The sequence below is a fragment of the Nilaparvata lugens genome, chromosome 14 (genome assembly GCF_014356525.2).
Source record: "Nilaparvata lugens isolate BPH chromosome 14, ASM1435652v1, whole genome shotgun sequence".
Lineage (NCBI taxonomy): Eukaryota > Metazoa > Arthropoda > Insecta > Hemiptera > Delphacidae > Nilaparvata > Nilaparvata lugens.
The window spans coordinates 9807028-9822802 of NC_052517.1; the positions used below are offsets into that span (position 1 = coordinate 9807028).

Consider the following 15775-nt stretch of genomic DNA (forward strand, 5'->3'; position numbering starts at 1 on the left):
AATAATGTAAAAAATGTAATTATTTACGTTTCATTCACATGATTTTTACATACAAATGTGACTATTTTTTACGAGAAAAATACATGAGAGTAACGTTTTTCAATGACTACATTCCAACGTTTTTCACGTATGAAGATAGTATCTAGAAATCAGGTTATGAATTTCATGACTTTTTCACTTTAATAGTTTCACGTGAATATCACGTAAGAAAACGTTTCCAATTTTACTTTTACTTTTTTACATGTTTTTTTATGTAAAAAAACGTTATTTTGACATTGTGTGCTGACTGGGGTATAAGCAAAAATCAGCATGTTTAGTGTTTTTCTTCCACCAAGAAACATGCCTGTACCTGATGACTGGAATATTATTCGATGATTGTTGAGATTATTGTTAGAAATATGACAGAATAACATAACTCCCAATTAAATTTTTTTCTCATAAGATATTCCAGTAACCAGGTATACAGGTGATGTGTTTTTTGGTGGAAAAAACTTGAAACACTCAGATTTTCTCGTGAAATGATACTAGATAACAACTCAAATATCTAATTCCAATAATCTCATGATATTATATGGTACCGTACTAATATTGAAACAATTGAATGGCAACTCATTTATTGAAGTACTATAATAAACAATGAAATTCTGGATCATCATCTGAACTATTCTGAATTATCAATTGAACAATGCTGAAATTTTCGCAAAGGAATCATGAATTCCATAAAATATATTTTTTTAAATATTTGAATCATTGTAATCATTACTTCTACCTGGATCGTTATTCCACTTTCTTTCATATCTCCCCTCAGCCCTGCATATCTTACCTACTCCCTTCAACTTCCCTGTCGAACATTCTCCCTCTCTGTTATACCTTATCTAACTATTACATGGGAAACCATAGGTATTGAATTTTATATGATTTTTCCCCTCTTTTTTCCAGCACACTACAAAATTTAAGAATATTGTCTTATTTTTATTGGGTTATATTCATTGTTACTGTTATTGTAATTGTTTTATTGTATATTGTGTTTTCTCATAGTATTTTTGTGTGTTGTAGAATGAACTGAATTGAAAACACAAATACATTATATTCTAGCCCAGGAGTTTTTCTCAAGCTGTCTTAAAGAACCATGAATTCTCGTTTCATCTTATTGTTTGCCATTTTCACTGAATTGGACAGAAAAGAATCAGTCTTGAATTTATCAAATAATAATGAAATTTTGAATAAAATGAAATGATTCAGGGCCGGTTTCCAAGCTTGGGATTTAGGTTCTAGACTTAAAACAGCTGGAGACAGAATATTGGCTTTCCAAAATGGGGCATAGTAGCAGTATTAATGATACATTTTATTTTCTCATTTCTATAATCATAAATGTTCTCCCTTGACGAAATGAAACATTCCTAAATGAATAAAAATAGCTCAAACTTTACACTATTTTCTCTTTATTTTATTCTGTGTTCAGTTTCCCAGTTTTTCGACATTCAATTTGAACGTGGACTGTTTGGAAAGCAAATTTTCTATCTCCAGCAGTTTGAAGTCTAGAACTTAGCTAAATCCTGAGCTTGGAAACCAGCCCTCAGATTTCTCAATCTTCAGACTTACAATTCTCACAAGACTTTACCATTTTTTAAAAACGAGTCAAATTTTCCAAAAAAACTAGATTTGGAGGAATTTCTGTTTTTTATGGACTAGAGTATATCTTCTGATTTTCTCAATCTAAATTATTTATGATTTAAGATCTCTGGGCATAATTTTTACTTCCCTTGCCCTATTACCATAGGTAAGGGAAGTATTGCTTCCCGAAAAAAATCAAGGTACCCCAATTTCTAGATTTCTATACGTTTCAAGGTCCCCTGAGTCCAAAAAAGTGGTTTTTGTGTATTGGTCTGTATGTGTGTGTGAGTGTGTGTGAGTGTGAGTGTGTGTGTGTGTGTGTGTGTCAATTTAGATCAAATGCAATTCAAGATGGAGGCTAAAATAACAAAAATGTTGTCAGAAACAGGGTTTTTCGCAATTTTCTCGAGAACTAGAAAAAAAGAAAACTCAAAAAATCTCGAGTGGAAAATATTGAACATGGAAATCTCTATAATTAATGTCTTGTAACATTTCCACCTAAAATTGAAAATAAGTTCGAAATTCGAGAAAATGTGATTATTCAATTGCAAACTGTTGGCAACTGTTGATTCTATTGAATCATTCACTATGAAGAGATAGCAGACCTTGTGTGTGTCTCCAGGGTATTGTCCTGTCATAGCTGACTCAGATCTTTAAATAGTAGACTTGAGATGCGCGTGAACCCTAACATCAGGGGATTAATTTTCATAACGGCAAGGAAAGTTGTATGAGTGCACCACACCAGATTTTTTTCTTTAGGCTCTACAGCTTGAGACCAGATGGATCACCATTCTATCTCAGATTGATTTCCAGTTACACCTGATATCAATGTTATGTGTATTTTGAAGAACTTCCAATTTACAGCTCTAACTGTCATCATTAACTTCTTCGTTCTTACATAAGGATTTCACACAGTACTGAAGGTTTCTGAGACTTTAGTCTGATCAGAAACACCCCTTGAATGAATTCAATTTTAGTATTACCATAGAGAAACAGTAGCGTAAGTAGATATCCCATGATATAGGGAATCTATGTCGCAGCTTTTACTGTTATCTCAAGCCGATTACTGTCGATTATTGTCAATTTTTACTGTTTTATTGGGGTGATAGTGCATGGATAGCACAATTTGAGAGACTACCAGTGTCACACAGCTGCATAGGAAAGAACTATGTGAACTATTAGCTTGGGATAACAGTAAAAGTTGCAACATAAACGCCCTATACCATGGGATATCTATGCTATCGTTTCTCTATGGTATTACTTTGTGGATAGGCCCGAATAAGAACACCTCAATGATCAAAATTTCAAACCCTAATAAATCTTGATAGAATGATCGGGATATTTCGCACCATTGCTCATTGTTCTTGGATCGTCAAGGGGGCTCAAAATCATATATATAATAAGTCGAATTCAATCAAAAAATGGAAAGAAAATAACCTTGAGTGTACTCTGATCCATATTTTCATACTCAAGGAAATGGCCAATCTCTATACAGGAGTGACTTATATGTATGGGAACCCTTCCATAAGTTGAAGATATAATTCCAGGATAAGTTACTGGTTGAATACTCCACCTCTTGATATACAACTGAATTTCAACCCACATAAGGGGGTGATTTTGGGTGAACTCGAATATTTTAAATGTAAACACCCATTGTGTGGTACATCATTTGAAAGGCATTTTTAAACAAGAAATATGACATCAATAAAATGTTCTATGATACTTGTATCTAAAATGGCGACTGATTGAAGTTACAAGTGGAAACAACAACTTCAATCAGCTGCCATTTCGGTTAGAATTATCACAAGACTTTACCATTTTTTAAAAACGAGTCAAATTTTCCTAAAAAAACTAGATTTGGAGGAATTTCTGTTTTTTATGGACTAGAGTATATCTTCTGATTTTCTCAATCTAAATTATTTATGATTTAAGATCTCTGGGCATAATTTTTACTTCCCTTGCCCTATTACCATAGGTAAGGGAAGTATTGCTTCCCGAAAAAAATCAAGGTACCCCAATTTCTAGATTTCTATACGTTTCAAGGTCCCCTGAGTCCAAAAAAGTGATTTTTGTGTATTGGTCTGTATGTGTGTGTGTGAGTGTGTGTGAGTGTGAGTGTGTGTGTGTGTGTGTGTGTGTGTGTGTATCAATTTAGATCAAATGCAATTCAAGATGGAGGCTAAAATAACAAAAATGTTGTCAGAATCAGGGTTTTTCGCAATTTTCTCGAGAACTAGAAAAAAAGAAAACTCAAAAAATCTCGAGTGGAAAATATTGAACATGGAAATCTTTATAATTAATGTCCTGTAACATTTCCACCTAAAATTGAAAATAAGTTCGAAATTCGAGAAAATGTGATTATTCAATTGCAAACTGTTGGCAACTGTTGATTCTATTGAATCATTCACTATGAAGGGTATTGTCCTGTCATAGCTGACTCAGATCTTTAAATAGTAGACATGAGATGCGCATGAACCCTAACATCAGGGGATGTTTCGAAAAGGTTTTTTGAATTATGTATCACACAATTGGTGTTTACATTTGGAATATTTGAGTTACAACTCTTAAGTTACCTCCTTATGAGGGGTTGAAATTCTGTTGTAAGTCAAAAGGGGGAGTATTTAACCAGGAAATTATCCTGAAAGCTACCATATTATATCCACAACAGTCTGCAACTCATTCTAAGGTTACCATACATATGAATCACTTTGTATATTCAAAGCTAATATTTGTATATTCATGTAACTGATGAAATTGTACTTGGTCTTCAATATTGTAGAGCAGAATTTCTCATCATATTCGAGGCAGATTCTCGTCATATCTCATTCGACATGAATTATATTCATACACACTAATATTTGTGAAATTTCAAAAGAAGAAAAAATTGAATCTCCTCTCCTCATATGTATTTGATATGAACAGTTATAATTTTTTCCAAGTTCAGTACCACAGTCAGGTCTACATTGTAATGACAGTATTTGATCAAATGATGCTGCTATCCTCATCTATCTCTCCACAAAGCAGTTAGCAATATTCTTTTCTAGCTCCACAACATTGCCAGATCATCTTCAATATCTTCAATCAAACAACAAAATATTAAAACTTTTCATTGATTCATACAATAAGTACACCATCAAAAACAATAGGGAGAGAGAAAATCAGGTAACCTTGTGCTATTCCTCTCCCAAATTCAGATAAGGTTACACATATTGTAGTCCAAAATAGGTTAGGTCACTTAGGTCGTTGACTTAAAAAGATTTTCAGATCTCAAATTTTCACAAAGTGAATTTTCAAATTAAGATGCTTCAAAACCAAACACAGAGGAAAATTTCACATTATAATCACTGAAATAAGAGATATTCACATATTAAGGGAATAAATTTGAAGTATAATTGTTATTCAAGTTAAAAGTGTAATGAAGATTCATTGTTCTATCATTGGAATATTTTCCCCTTGAGAAATGAACAATTAATATTACATCAGATATAGTAGTATCAACTATCTTTCATAGAAGGCAGTGGAATGGCAGGGAATAGGCATGCTGTTCTCCCATATTTTACCATAGATTCATAATTTGTTCTTGTTTCATATGGAAAAAACCAGTGGGTACATTGTATGCTCAAGGTGACAACATCTTGAGCTCTTATCAACTTGGGTGAGTTATGAATTTTTTAGTCTCAAAAGTTTATGCTTTTTATAAGAACACTACTACTACTTTGTAGGCCTAAAAAATAATTACTACTTAAGCTGGGTTTTTGTTTGTGCATAAATGCCGTTGTCAGCCATGACAGGGTGAGAATCTCAGATTAGGTAGATTTCAATTTGTCTAAATCATCTAGAAGATTCTGTTCAATTATGTTTCAATGGGAGAGGTTGTGTTTATACTTTTTAATTCTTTTGAATTGCGATATGTTGATATTATCATAGATGTTTTGTTCCTTGAATAATAACACAAATAATGGAAAGTTATTTGATTAGCTGTTTCAGCAGACTTGAAATTTGGACAATATGAATGTCAACAATGCTTGTCATTGTTGACTGCATAAGTTTATGCACAAACAAAAATGCATCTTCTCTTAGGATGAACATGCACAGTAGAGAAAGCATACAGAGGGAGGGATACAGAGGTGCAATGTTGCCGTTTTGACACAGCCAGGGTTCTCCAACTTCCAGTGACTGTTCATGTGCTCATGCTATACATGCGAGGTTTCCTGTCTGAAAGCAATCAGATGACTGACAAATTGGCAACTGTGCTTTGATTAATCACTGTAATTGGCTGATCTCCACCATTTTTCTGTGTGACATATTCCTTCCAGTCAGATATAATATTTTGTACAGACCATGGACATTCATAATAGTTGACATGCAGGGTAGAGTGTCTTCTTGCTGGCTTGTGTCAACTTTGATCACCATGAAACAACTATAATCAAACCATAAACATGGTACATCCTTAGAAAGGCAACATGTTGTTGGCATCAGCCAGTAACCCCCAAGAACAGGGTTGATCAGTTGTCCTGAAGTCCTGAAGTCCAACCCCCCACAATATTACAATAGAGATTGATATAAATGCCCCATTTTCATTTTTGTTGAGGACTGAATGTAGACATGAGATTTGGAAATCAAAGTACACTTTTACATCAATTGAGTAATATATAAATATACATATCTCAACTGTAAGGATAGTGTCAAATCTCAATGAGTGGATCAAAATATGAATGATAAATTACACAACTTAATTTGCTGCTTTGAAAGAACACATATCATACTTATATAATATGCCAATTCATTCCTGAATTGCCACAATTAACCTACTTTTTGAGTTGTGTCATTTGTGACATATGGAATCATTTATTTAATCTAGAAATGGAGAAAGCATTTTTATTCATTTTTGAAGAAACAAATATTGATATTTCAATTGTAATGGTCCTCCATTATTTGTTATGATTACTTCAATTTTTTAACAATTGGGGGCTCCACCACTTCCCAGATGGGAAGGAAATATTACAAATGACTGGAGTTGCCTTGCTTAGATAGTAGAACAAAACTATTAGCTGCAAAGAATTTTTTTCCAAATATAGGCGAAGTGCACAGGTCTCATTATTAATTTGACAAGGATTCGAAAGAGACACATCATTTATAGATTTAAAAACCATTCATAAAAGTGATACTAGAATTATTTAGAAGGGAAAAGTAACCATGTTGAATTATTTATAATTATTATGATTATTCATGATTTATTATAATTTCAATTCTCTATTTTTTATATCAATTTGTCTCATTTCAATAAAGTTGATTTGATAATTTCACATTAAAAAAAATTATTCAAGGAAAATGAGTATTTTCCTTTGGGTTTAACATTCATTGTAGTGATTGGATGAAAATCAGGACTTTACATGACTGAACCTGAAAATATAATACTAGAATATTGATTTTAAATAAGTAGATATAATATGAGTTTCAATGATACCACATCCTTGGTCACCTTAGCACACCAGGGGGAATGTCCAGGTCCTGGGCAGTTATAGTCTTCAGGGGGTCACAAACATGACTTGATCAGCTCGAAAAAGAGAGAAAGTGGGAAAATCTCATATGAAAATGCCAGCTGGTGGGGAAACTGGAAGTTCCACTACTCAGATGCTCAGCGAATTTCCTGTCAGCCCAAAATGGTTTTCTGGTGATCTGAATTCTATTATTAATTAGGGAAAATGAATATAAATTTATATTTCGATGTGATTGATGAACTGTCAAAAGTAATAATTATTGTTCATGACACATTCATTTTCTATAGAGGGAATTGAAGTAGGTGGAATTTATATGTTCTGGTGCACTTCGTTGCTGAATTTGTATGCTCTGGTGTAACCTTGAACCTGACCTGAACCCAATCTAATCCTACCTACCCACCCCTTTCCCTTCAAGTCGCCCATTGCCACCATAAAATTCCCCCAAAAAGTGTTGGGACACTATTCTTACAGATGAGCAATATTTCTAAGAAATTAAATATATGTGTTGAAAGGGAACATTGATTTCCAATTTCTATACTGAATAGTCTCTTCTGCAACAGGTTAACACCTTACATCATCAAGAAAGGGGAAATCTATCCCCTGCCAAACACTGATGTTCCAACCAGAGAGCATATTTCAAGAGATTATCAATGGAATTGTGAAAAGTATGAGCATTTCAAAAATGAGAAGGACCAAGAGAAAACAATGCGTCTGGAAGTGAATGGAGATTCAAATTTGGCAGCAAACCAGCCACAAGTTATCATGTGAGTAGTAATAAATGAATGAATGAATGTGGTAAATGAACCTTCTATTTAATCTTCTAATAAAAATATTCACAAGCTTCTTATAATCGAATCAGTGATGAATATGGATACTGATGGTTCATAATCAAATTCAAACCTTCACTTCCTCTTTTTCTCTCTACAATATTATTATTACAGAAATTCATAAACAAATCAGTAATCTCACAATTCATTTGAACATCAACTATCCAGAATCAAAAATCCCTTTAAAAATGAAATTTCAAAGGATTTATAAATTGATTTGGAAAACTATTTGATTGGTTAGAATTAAAGTAAATGATACAATAATATATTGATTGAGGGAGTTTTTTTCAAAAAAGTCAATTTTTCATAAAGAATTGAATGATATTATTCTTTAATCAATACTATGACTACCCATCAACCTAGCATTGACTTAATGAATATCATCCAAACATAATCTATGAATATTGGGGGACCAAGCTTCACTCTTGAGTGTGAAACCATGAAAAATTTGTAATGAAAGATTGAATTTATAGTTCATATTTATTCATTCATTTTTATTTACTTATTTATTTATTTATTTATTTATTTATTTATTTATTCATTTACAATGGAGACAACGGGTTTCCCCAAACATGTCTCCTTTACAAGAAAATGCAAAATCTTAAAATATAATATATAGAAAACTTATAAAAAATCATAAAAAGAAATAAGGTACAAATGGTAATATTTATCCTATTACATATGGTAATAAGGTACAAAATGATAATATGGAAAAATACAATAATTTAAAAAAAAATGAATAATGATATGAAAAGATGAGATGAATACAAAGCATCGAAATACTACTCATAGAAGGTCCAAAAATGGAAAATATAAAATTCTAATAACACAAGTATTAAAAGAATGAAATAACCAAAAATATAACTTATTAATGAGTTCCAAGTCCCAAAACATATGCACACCCACACATACATGAAAAAATGATCGATGTAGACCAGATCACAATATCAATGCTCAGACCAGACCATTGTGTAGAGCTTTTCGGAATCTAGCACGAGAGAACCAGAAGAGATCTAGGTGCCCGGACAAACTATTGTAGCTTCTCTGAATTCTGTTGAGAGGAGAATTGTAATTTCTAAGTGTTCTGGAACGAGGAACCAGAAAAGAAAATTCAGATCGACAAGCCACAGGTGAGATATAAATATTCATTTTAGATAGCAAGTATGATGAATCAATTTCATTATTTAAGAGATCGAAAAGAAAAATAAGTGCTCTAACATCACGCCTAACTTTTAATGATGTAATATGGAATAAAGTTCTCAGTGACTCTGTTGGGAAATCAAACGGACAAAAACGATTAAATTTCTTATAGAACATGATTCTTAAAAACTTATTTTGAAGCCGTTCTAGAACATTTATTCTATCCATATGATATGGATTCCATATCTCTGAGGCATATTCTAGCAAGCTTCTCACTGGTGACTTATAAATCAGAATCAAAGGCTCTACATCACTAAAGGGCGAACAGGTCCTCAGAATAAACCCCATTTTTTGGTTGGCCCTAGCAGCTATTGAATCAATGTGCGAATTGAAGGAAAAATCTGAAGAAAAATTCACTCCAAGATCTTTGAAATTCGTCACCTGTTCCAATGGCCTGTTATTTACGTGGTAAATATTAATGTGCGGTCTCAATTGGCGATTGAAACTTAGGAACTTACATTTGGTAACATTTATCTTCAGACCATTAGTTTCACACCATTGGTAAAAATTGTTGATATCGCCCTGTAAAGCAAGCCCATCATTTACATTCTTGATCTCCCTGAACAATTTGACGTCATCTGCGTACATCAGGCAGGAAGAATTCTTTATAATAGTAGGGACATCATTTATAAACAAGAGGAACAAAAGTGGCCAAGATTGGAACCCTGAGGTACCCCAGATGCACATATGAATGATTTGGATTTGAAATTTTGAATTTTAACAAACTGCATTCTTGATTGCAGATAACTCTGCAGGAGGTTCACTAAATTATCACTAAAACCCATCCGCCTAAGCTTTTTCAACAGTAGTCCATGACTAATAGTATCAAAAGCCTTGGATAAGTCCGTATAGATAACATCTACACGGCCTCCCCCATCCAAAACTTGAGATATTTTATCACTAAAGGTCATTAGGTTAGTGACAGTTGAACGACCAGGTAAAAAACCATGCTGCTCATCCGCAATGATGCTCTTGACCTGTTTAAAAATATTGGAATGTAAAACTTTTTCGTATATTTTTGAAAAACAATTTAAGATAGAAATTGGTCTGAAATTACTAATATCAGCTCTTTTACCAGACTTAAAAACAGGGGTAATTCTAGCAGTTTTCCACTTCAGAGGAAATTTGCCAGTTTTCACAGATAGATTAAAAATAAAGTGCAGGGGAGCTACTAGAACATCCGCACAGCCTTTAACAATAAATGTAGGTATTGCATCGGGGCCCTCAGAGCAGCCAGATCTTAAAGCACCTATAGCAGTAACAATCTCATTACCAGACACTGTACCTAAATCAACAATCAATCCAGACATCCCAGACACCTCCGGCCCTCTCTCACGCCCTCCAGGGGCGATTGGTGCATCAGCCTCATATACAGATTGAAAATAAGTAGCAAATCCCTCGGCAATGCTAGAACCAGTGAAGAACTCCCCATTCAGTGTCATGGATGACTCCACAAATGATGTCTTTCTCTTGGTATTAATGTAATTCCAAAAATGTTTCACGTCACTTCTGATGCCAGCCTGAATACCCGCAATATAATTATCATATGCAAGGGAAATCCGAGCTTTGAGTGAAGCTCGCAACGTTCTGAAAAGATTATCATAGTAAGGAGAAGATCTTCTTTTCCGTGAATACCTATTTTTCGCTTTTAGATCACGAACAATATCAGGAGTAAACCATGGAGGATATTTACTGCTCTTTCTCTTACTTATTATCTTTGGAATACATTCATCCATGCAATAATAGATTTTCTTATATAGTTCATCCACAGCACTATCCACATCAGTGCAGTGAAATAGGGAGTCCCAGCAACTGTCTCTTAGGAGACAATATAACCTGAAAAAATCACCTCTAGCATAATTATAACGAGATTCTAGGGAATTATTTGGATTAACCCCGGAAGAAAATGCAATATACAAGGCATCAACACTCAATGCAGGATGATGGCCATCCTCAGGAAGGAGGGGATCATCATTCGTTTCAACGCTTACAGGGAAATTACTTAAAACAAGGTCTAGGGTCCTACCAAGTTCATTTACAACTGAGCTATAAGAGTTGAGGTCATAAAAAGACATCAAGTTATACAAAATTCTTGCTTTTACTGAGCCAATAGAAAAATCATAATCGGAGGAGGAAATCTCTGGTAAATTAAAGTCTCCAATAATCATAAAATTACCATTAAGTAGATTACTAAGAGATTCCACGTATTCAGCGTACTGGAGAAGAATATTTGAATGGGTTGAAGGGGGAAAATAAACGGCATTTATGTAGCAATAGGTTGCATTTAACTTTACTTTAATTGCGACAAAGTCATATTCGTTGAACTCTTTAGAGAGCTCATCGCACAGAACAGCTTGCAACGTTCTCTTAACTGCAATAAGCACACCACCTCCCCTCAGACGGCCATCACCCCCACCGCTGTCACTCCGATAAACCGAATAGCGATCGTCGAAAAGCTCACAGCTCTTTATACCACTATGTAACCAAGTCTCAGTCAAAACAATAACATCGTAATCGGTACTCAGCAATGATGTGTGGAAGTGCAATGATCTGGTACGAAGTCCTCTAACGTTTTGATAGTAGATAGATGAATGGGAATTTATGGACATAAAAAAGAAAAAAAGGGAATTGGAAATTGGAAAAAGAAAAATGAAAATGATTTGTTTTTCTTTCTCTTTGAAAATAAAAATTGAATGAAAAATGAAAAAGAAAAAGAAAAATAAAACCTCGCACTACCAGCCGCGCCTTCTCAAAATTCAAAAGAGCAATAGAAATTGTTCAATCAGCATTTAACTAAAAGTATTATAAAAGAAAAAAGTACAATCATGACAAAAAATAAATAAGAATCAAATTAAAATAAAAACAAAAAAAATATTAAGATGTGATCACTGAACTTAGAAAAAATCTATGAAAAGGAAAAATCTTTAACTCCATTACTCAACTGAAAATGAAATGCCCATTAGACAGAAATAAATTTTCAAGCATAAGCAGAACAAAATTATCTTGTTGTTGCACCTTTCTAATATGAAATATGCCTAAAAACAAAACAAATAACCAGAGACAATTTATACAAGATATTATAGACATATTAGACAAAAATTAATTGTTTATAATATAAGGTAATATTTAACTTCCTACATAATATTAAAAGAATATTAGGGCATAATATTAGTCTTTTTAATTCATATTGAAACTCAGTTTTATGTGTTACCTGTTCATAGAAGTAACGTACTTCACTTGAATAATAAATTGATCAGTCCTAAAAGGGTAATTCAGAATTATAAATAGATTAATCAGGATAATAAAGAGGCCTCAATAAAAATAAATAATAATAAATGAAAATCATAAAAAATTCAACAAGTGGAAAAATAATGTTCAAGATGATAAATCAAAACTACATTATAAAATTCGACTATTCAAAAGATAGCAATTGGATGGTCAATTTTTAGGAAGCGTTATCACTTATCAGTAGAGCGATTGTCGGTGCACCCATCGGAGCCTCCGTTGCCAGCGCTATCAGCCTGAAAGCACCGCAAGTCCTCCTCCGAGTTGACAACGAATATTCTGCCTCCTTCGGTCGGCCTTATCTTCAATGTTCCGTTTCTATCAGCCCAAACGTATCTGAAACCCTTATCTCGCTGCAGTTTCTTAGCCTTGGCGAACAGCTGCCTCCGCCTCTCAGTCATCGACCGATTGATATAGATCGGCATCGCTTGCCCACCAATGCCGATATGCTCAGTGTTCAAGTTGTGCTTAACTTTCCGCTTTTGCAGCAAGGCTTCCGCATCATCTCGGCACAAAAACTTCACGACAATACCAGCCGAAGGACGATTGTTCCGTTTTTTCAATCTATGACAGCCAATTATGGACTGCCTTTTAAAGTCTAAGCCCACACTTCTACACACACTAAGAACCGTCCCAACTACGTCCTCGTTTGGAATTGAGGGAATACCATGTATCTCTGGAAGATTCCTCCTGGAATACTGCTCATTCCTATCCGCATGCAATTCAACCGCATCAAGTCTCTTGTTAAGAGTAGCATTTTCACTTAATAGCTCATTTATAGTTGTCTGCTGGTCTTTTATAAGTTGAGCTTGCGCAGAAAGAGTCGCAAAGTTCTCATTCATTTAGCAGTGCACGCACCGATAGCACTAAAAAGTTCCTCTTTCAAACTTTGTTGACTAGCACTGAAAATAGCCTTAAGCTCCTCCAAGGAATTGTTCAAAGATTCTAGAGTGACAATAGAACCGGCACTTATATTCGTCGTACTGCTCGTATGAACAGGTGTTGAATCATTCTTACTACGCTCAGCCCTAAGCTTATTAAGACACTTATTACAAGTCCAACCAGCAGGCCTAGACGATAGCTCCTCAATTTCAGTCTCTCCTAGTTTTACGCACATTCCATGAAAGTAGGAATTACATTGTCCACAAACAATCTTATCCTTACTACTTCTATTCACGGACAGCTTACACACGTTGCACAAACTCATACTTGATACGAAATGTTTACTTTTCAAGTTGGAAATAAATAAATAAGAAGAATAGAATAAAAATTTCTAAGCACAGAATTAACTTATTAAATAGATTCGGCGCGGCTAAAAGTGAAAAGAAAAGAAACTATCAGTTCATTGCACGAATTAACCGAACAAAAGATAGCGACCGAGAGCAAAACAAAATCGACTGTCTCCTGCAACAGCTGAACGATAGCTGAAATATTTTCTCAATGATACTATCATTTTTAAAGTTGTATGAGGTGGCACAATGGGCTTTTGTTCAAAACTGTTCCTTTTCAAATTTATTCCACAGTGCAAATCAAAATCTAGGTTAAGCAACTATCACTCATCAAAATAACAATTTATTCACACTTCAAAAAACAAACACATAATCAATTACAATAATAGATATACTATGAATTTCATTTAGAAAGATATACTATGTTTGCTACAATATTTGTTAATACACTATGTACTATTCTATACTAACAGTATCTAGTTACTATTACAGTAACTATATTACCCAGTTTAAGTCCTATCTTATAGAATTGGGAATTTGGAACTTATCACTTCTTTTACCGATTGTAAACATATTTTGAACTCACAATGAGTTTGATATATCATTTTCGAAGGGAAATTGATTATACTTTAATATAGGCAATGAAGAAAATTTTAAAAACACTAATAAAGCTTCAAACATTAATTTTCCTTCCTTCGGACTCATCGCAGACCACTTCTAGAGCTTTCGCGGACAACTTATTGGGAACCAGTAATCTAGATAGATATGCAGAAAGATTAATTACAATTTTATTGTATTTCCTCATCCAATTTATTATACCGAACTTCAAATAATCCAATTTCAAAATATGTATTGCGGCTCAATTAAATATAACATTTCATGAAATTTTTAACCGTGATTAAGTGCTGATCAATTAATATGTCTTGACTTCTATTATTGATTCTCTTCAGTACTGAGTACCCTGTCCATACTAACATGTTCAATAATATTGGTCAATAGTTATTGATAAAATATGGATTTAGAGTTGCATTACCATGAGCTTAAGATTTTAAATATCACTGAATATGAATAATAATGGTTATGGGTTACGTGTTTTCTTTTTTGAATTGCTTACATGATTATTTGAATCATTAAGTTTAATTTTTTTTTCTTCAACAGCTGTGCCTAGTGGAAAGTTGTGTGTATATTTTTGGCTTTAAAATTGTCTGAAATAACTTGATTTATTCAAAGTGTGGTGATATTAAGTGCAATATTTGACTATAATTTATTTGGTATTTTAATCATTCTAAATAGCCCTCTGTGGGGCTACAGATCTGAAAACAGGGATGGTGAGAGTCTGATTCGTTTTGGCTGAAGTAAATGATTGTCACTTGAAATATGATGCTAAACAAGGCAGCACTTTCCATTCTGCCAGATGGGGAGCTTCTACCACTCCAGATCTGTGCTTTGTGTCATGTAATAGGGAAGGTAGACCTTTGCATGTGACAAGATCAGTTGAATCAAGATTCCCTAGAAGTCAACATAGCATGGTGGTTTTAGAGATTGGCATGAGGTTGCCATGTGTTCAAAATCCTGAACTTCCAAGGTGGAATCTCCATAAGGCCGTTTGCGCAAAGTTTACTGAAGAAGTTGGAAAAACAGTTTCCAGAATCCCTATCAACATACCAAACTATGGAAGGTTCAGCAGACTGCTTTTCATGGCTGCAAAGATATCTATCCCAAGAGGCCATAGAAAGAATTATGTCCCATGTTGGAATGCAGAATGTGATGGTTTACTGGCTGAATATAAAGTTTCACCAACTGATGAGCTTGCCAATAGCCTGATAAAAAATTTGGATGAAGGAAGACGCATTTGTTGGATGGAAGCCATGCAGAGTCTGGATTTCACTCACTCCAGCAGAAAATCATGGAGTTTACTCCGAAAGCTGAGTGGGAACACAAGATCCATAAAAAGAGCAGATGTGACTCCTGATCAAATAGCTGACATCTTCCAGGAAAATGGTGATATAGATGTGCCCCCAAAGCTGAAAGCTCAAATGAAGCGGAAACTACAGAAGGAGCTGAAAAACTGCATGCAACAATCCTTTTTGGCTGAGTTGGTAAGTTCTGAAGAGATTAT

The 15775-nt window shown here is 34.0% G+C and overlaps 1 protein-coding gene across 2 annotated transcripts in view; it reads left to right on the forward strand.

The window, feature by feature from the left end:
- The window catches only part of LOC111046349, a 124204-nt gene that overhangs the window by 73430 nt on the left and 34999 nt on the right, over nt 1-15775 (forward strand). For both annotated transcript variants that reach the window (XM_039440728.1, XM_039440727.1), the window contains exons 13-14: nt 5218-5269; nt 7676-7879. In XM_039440728.1, the coding sequence (XP_039296662.1) occupies nt 5218-5269; nt 7676-7879 (256 nt within the window). The remainder of the gene's footprint in view (nt 1-5217; nt 5270-7675; nt 7880-15775) is intronic.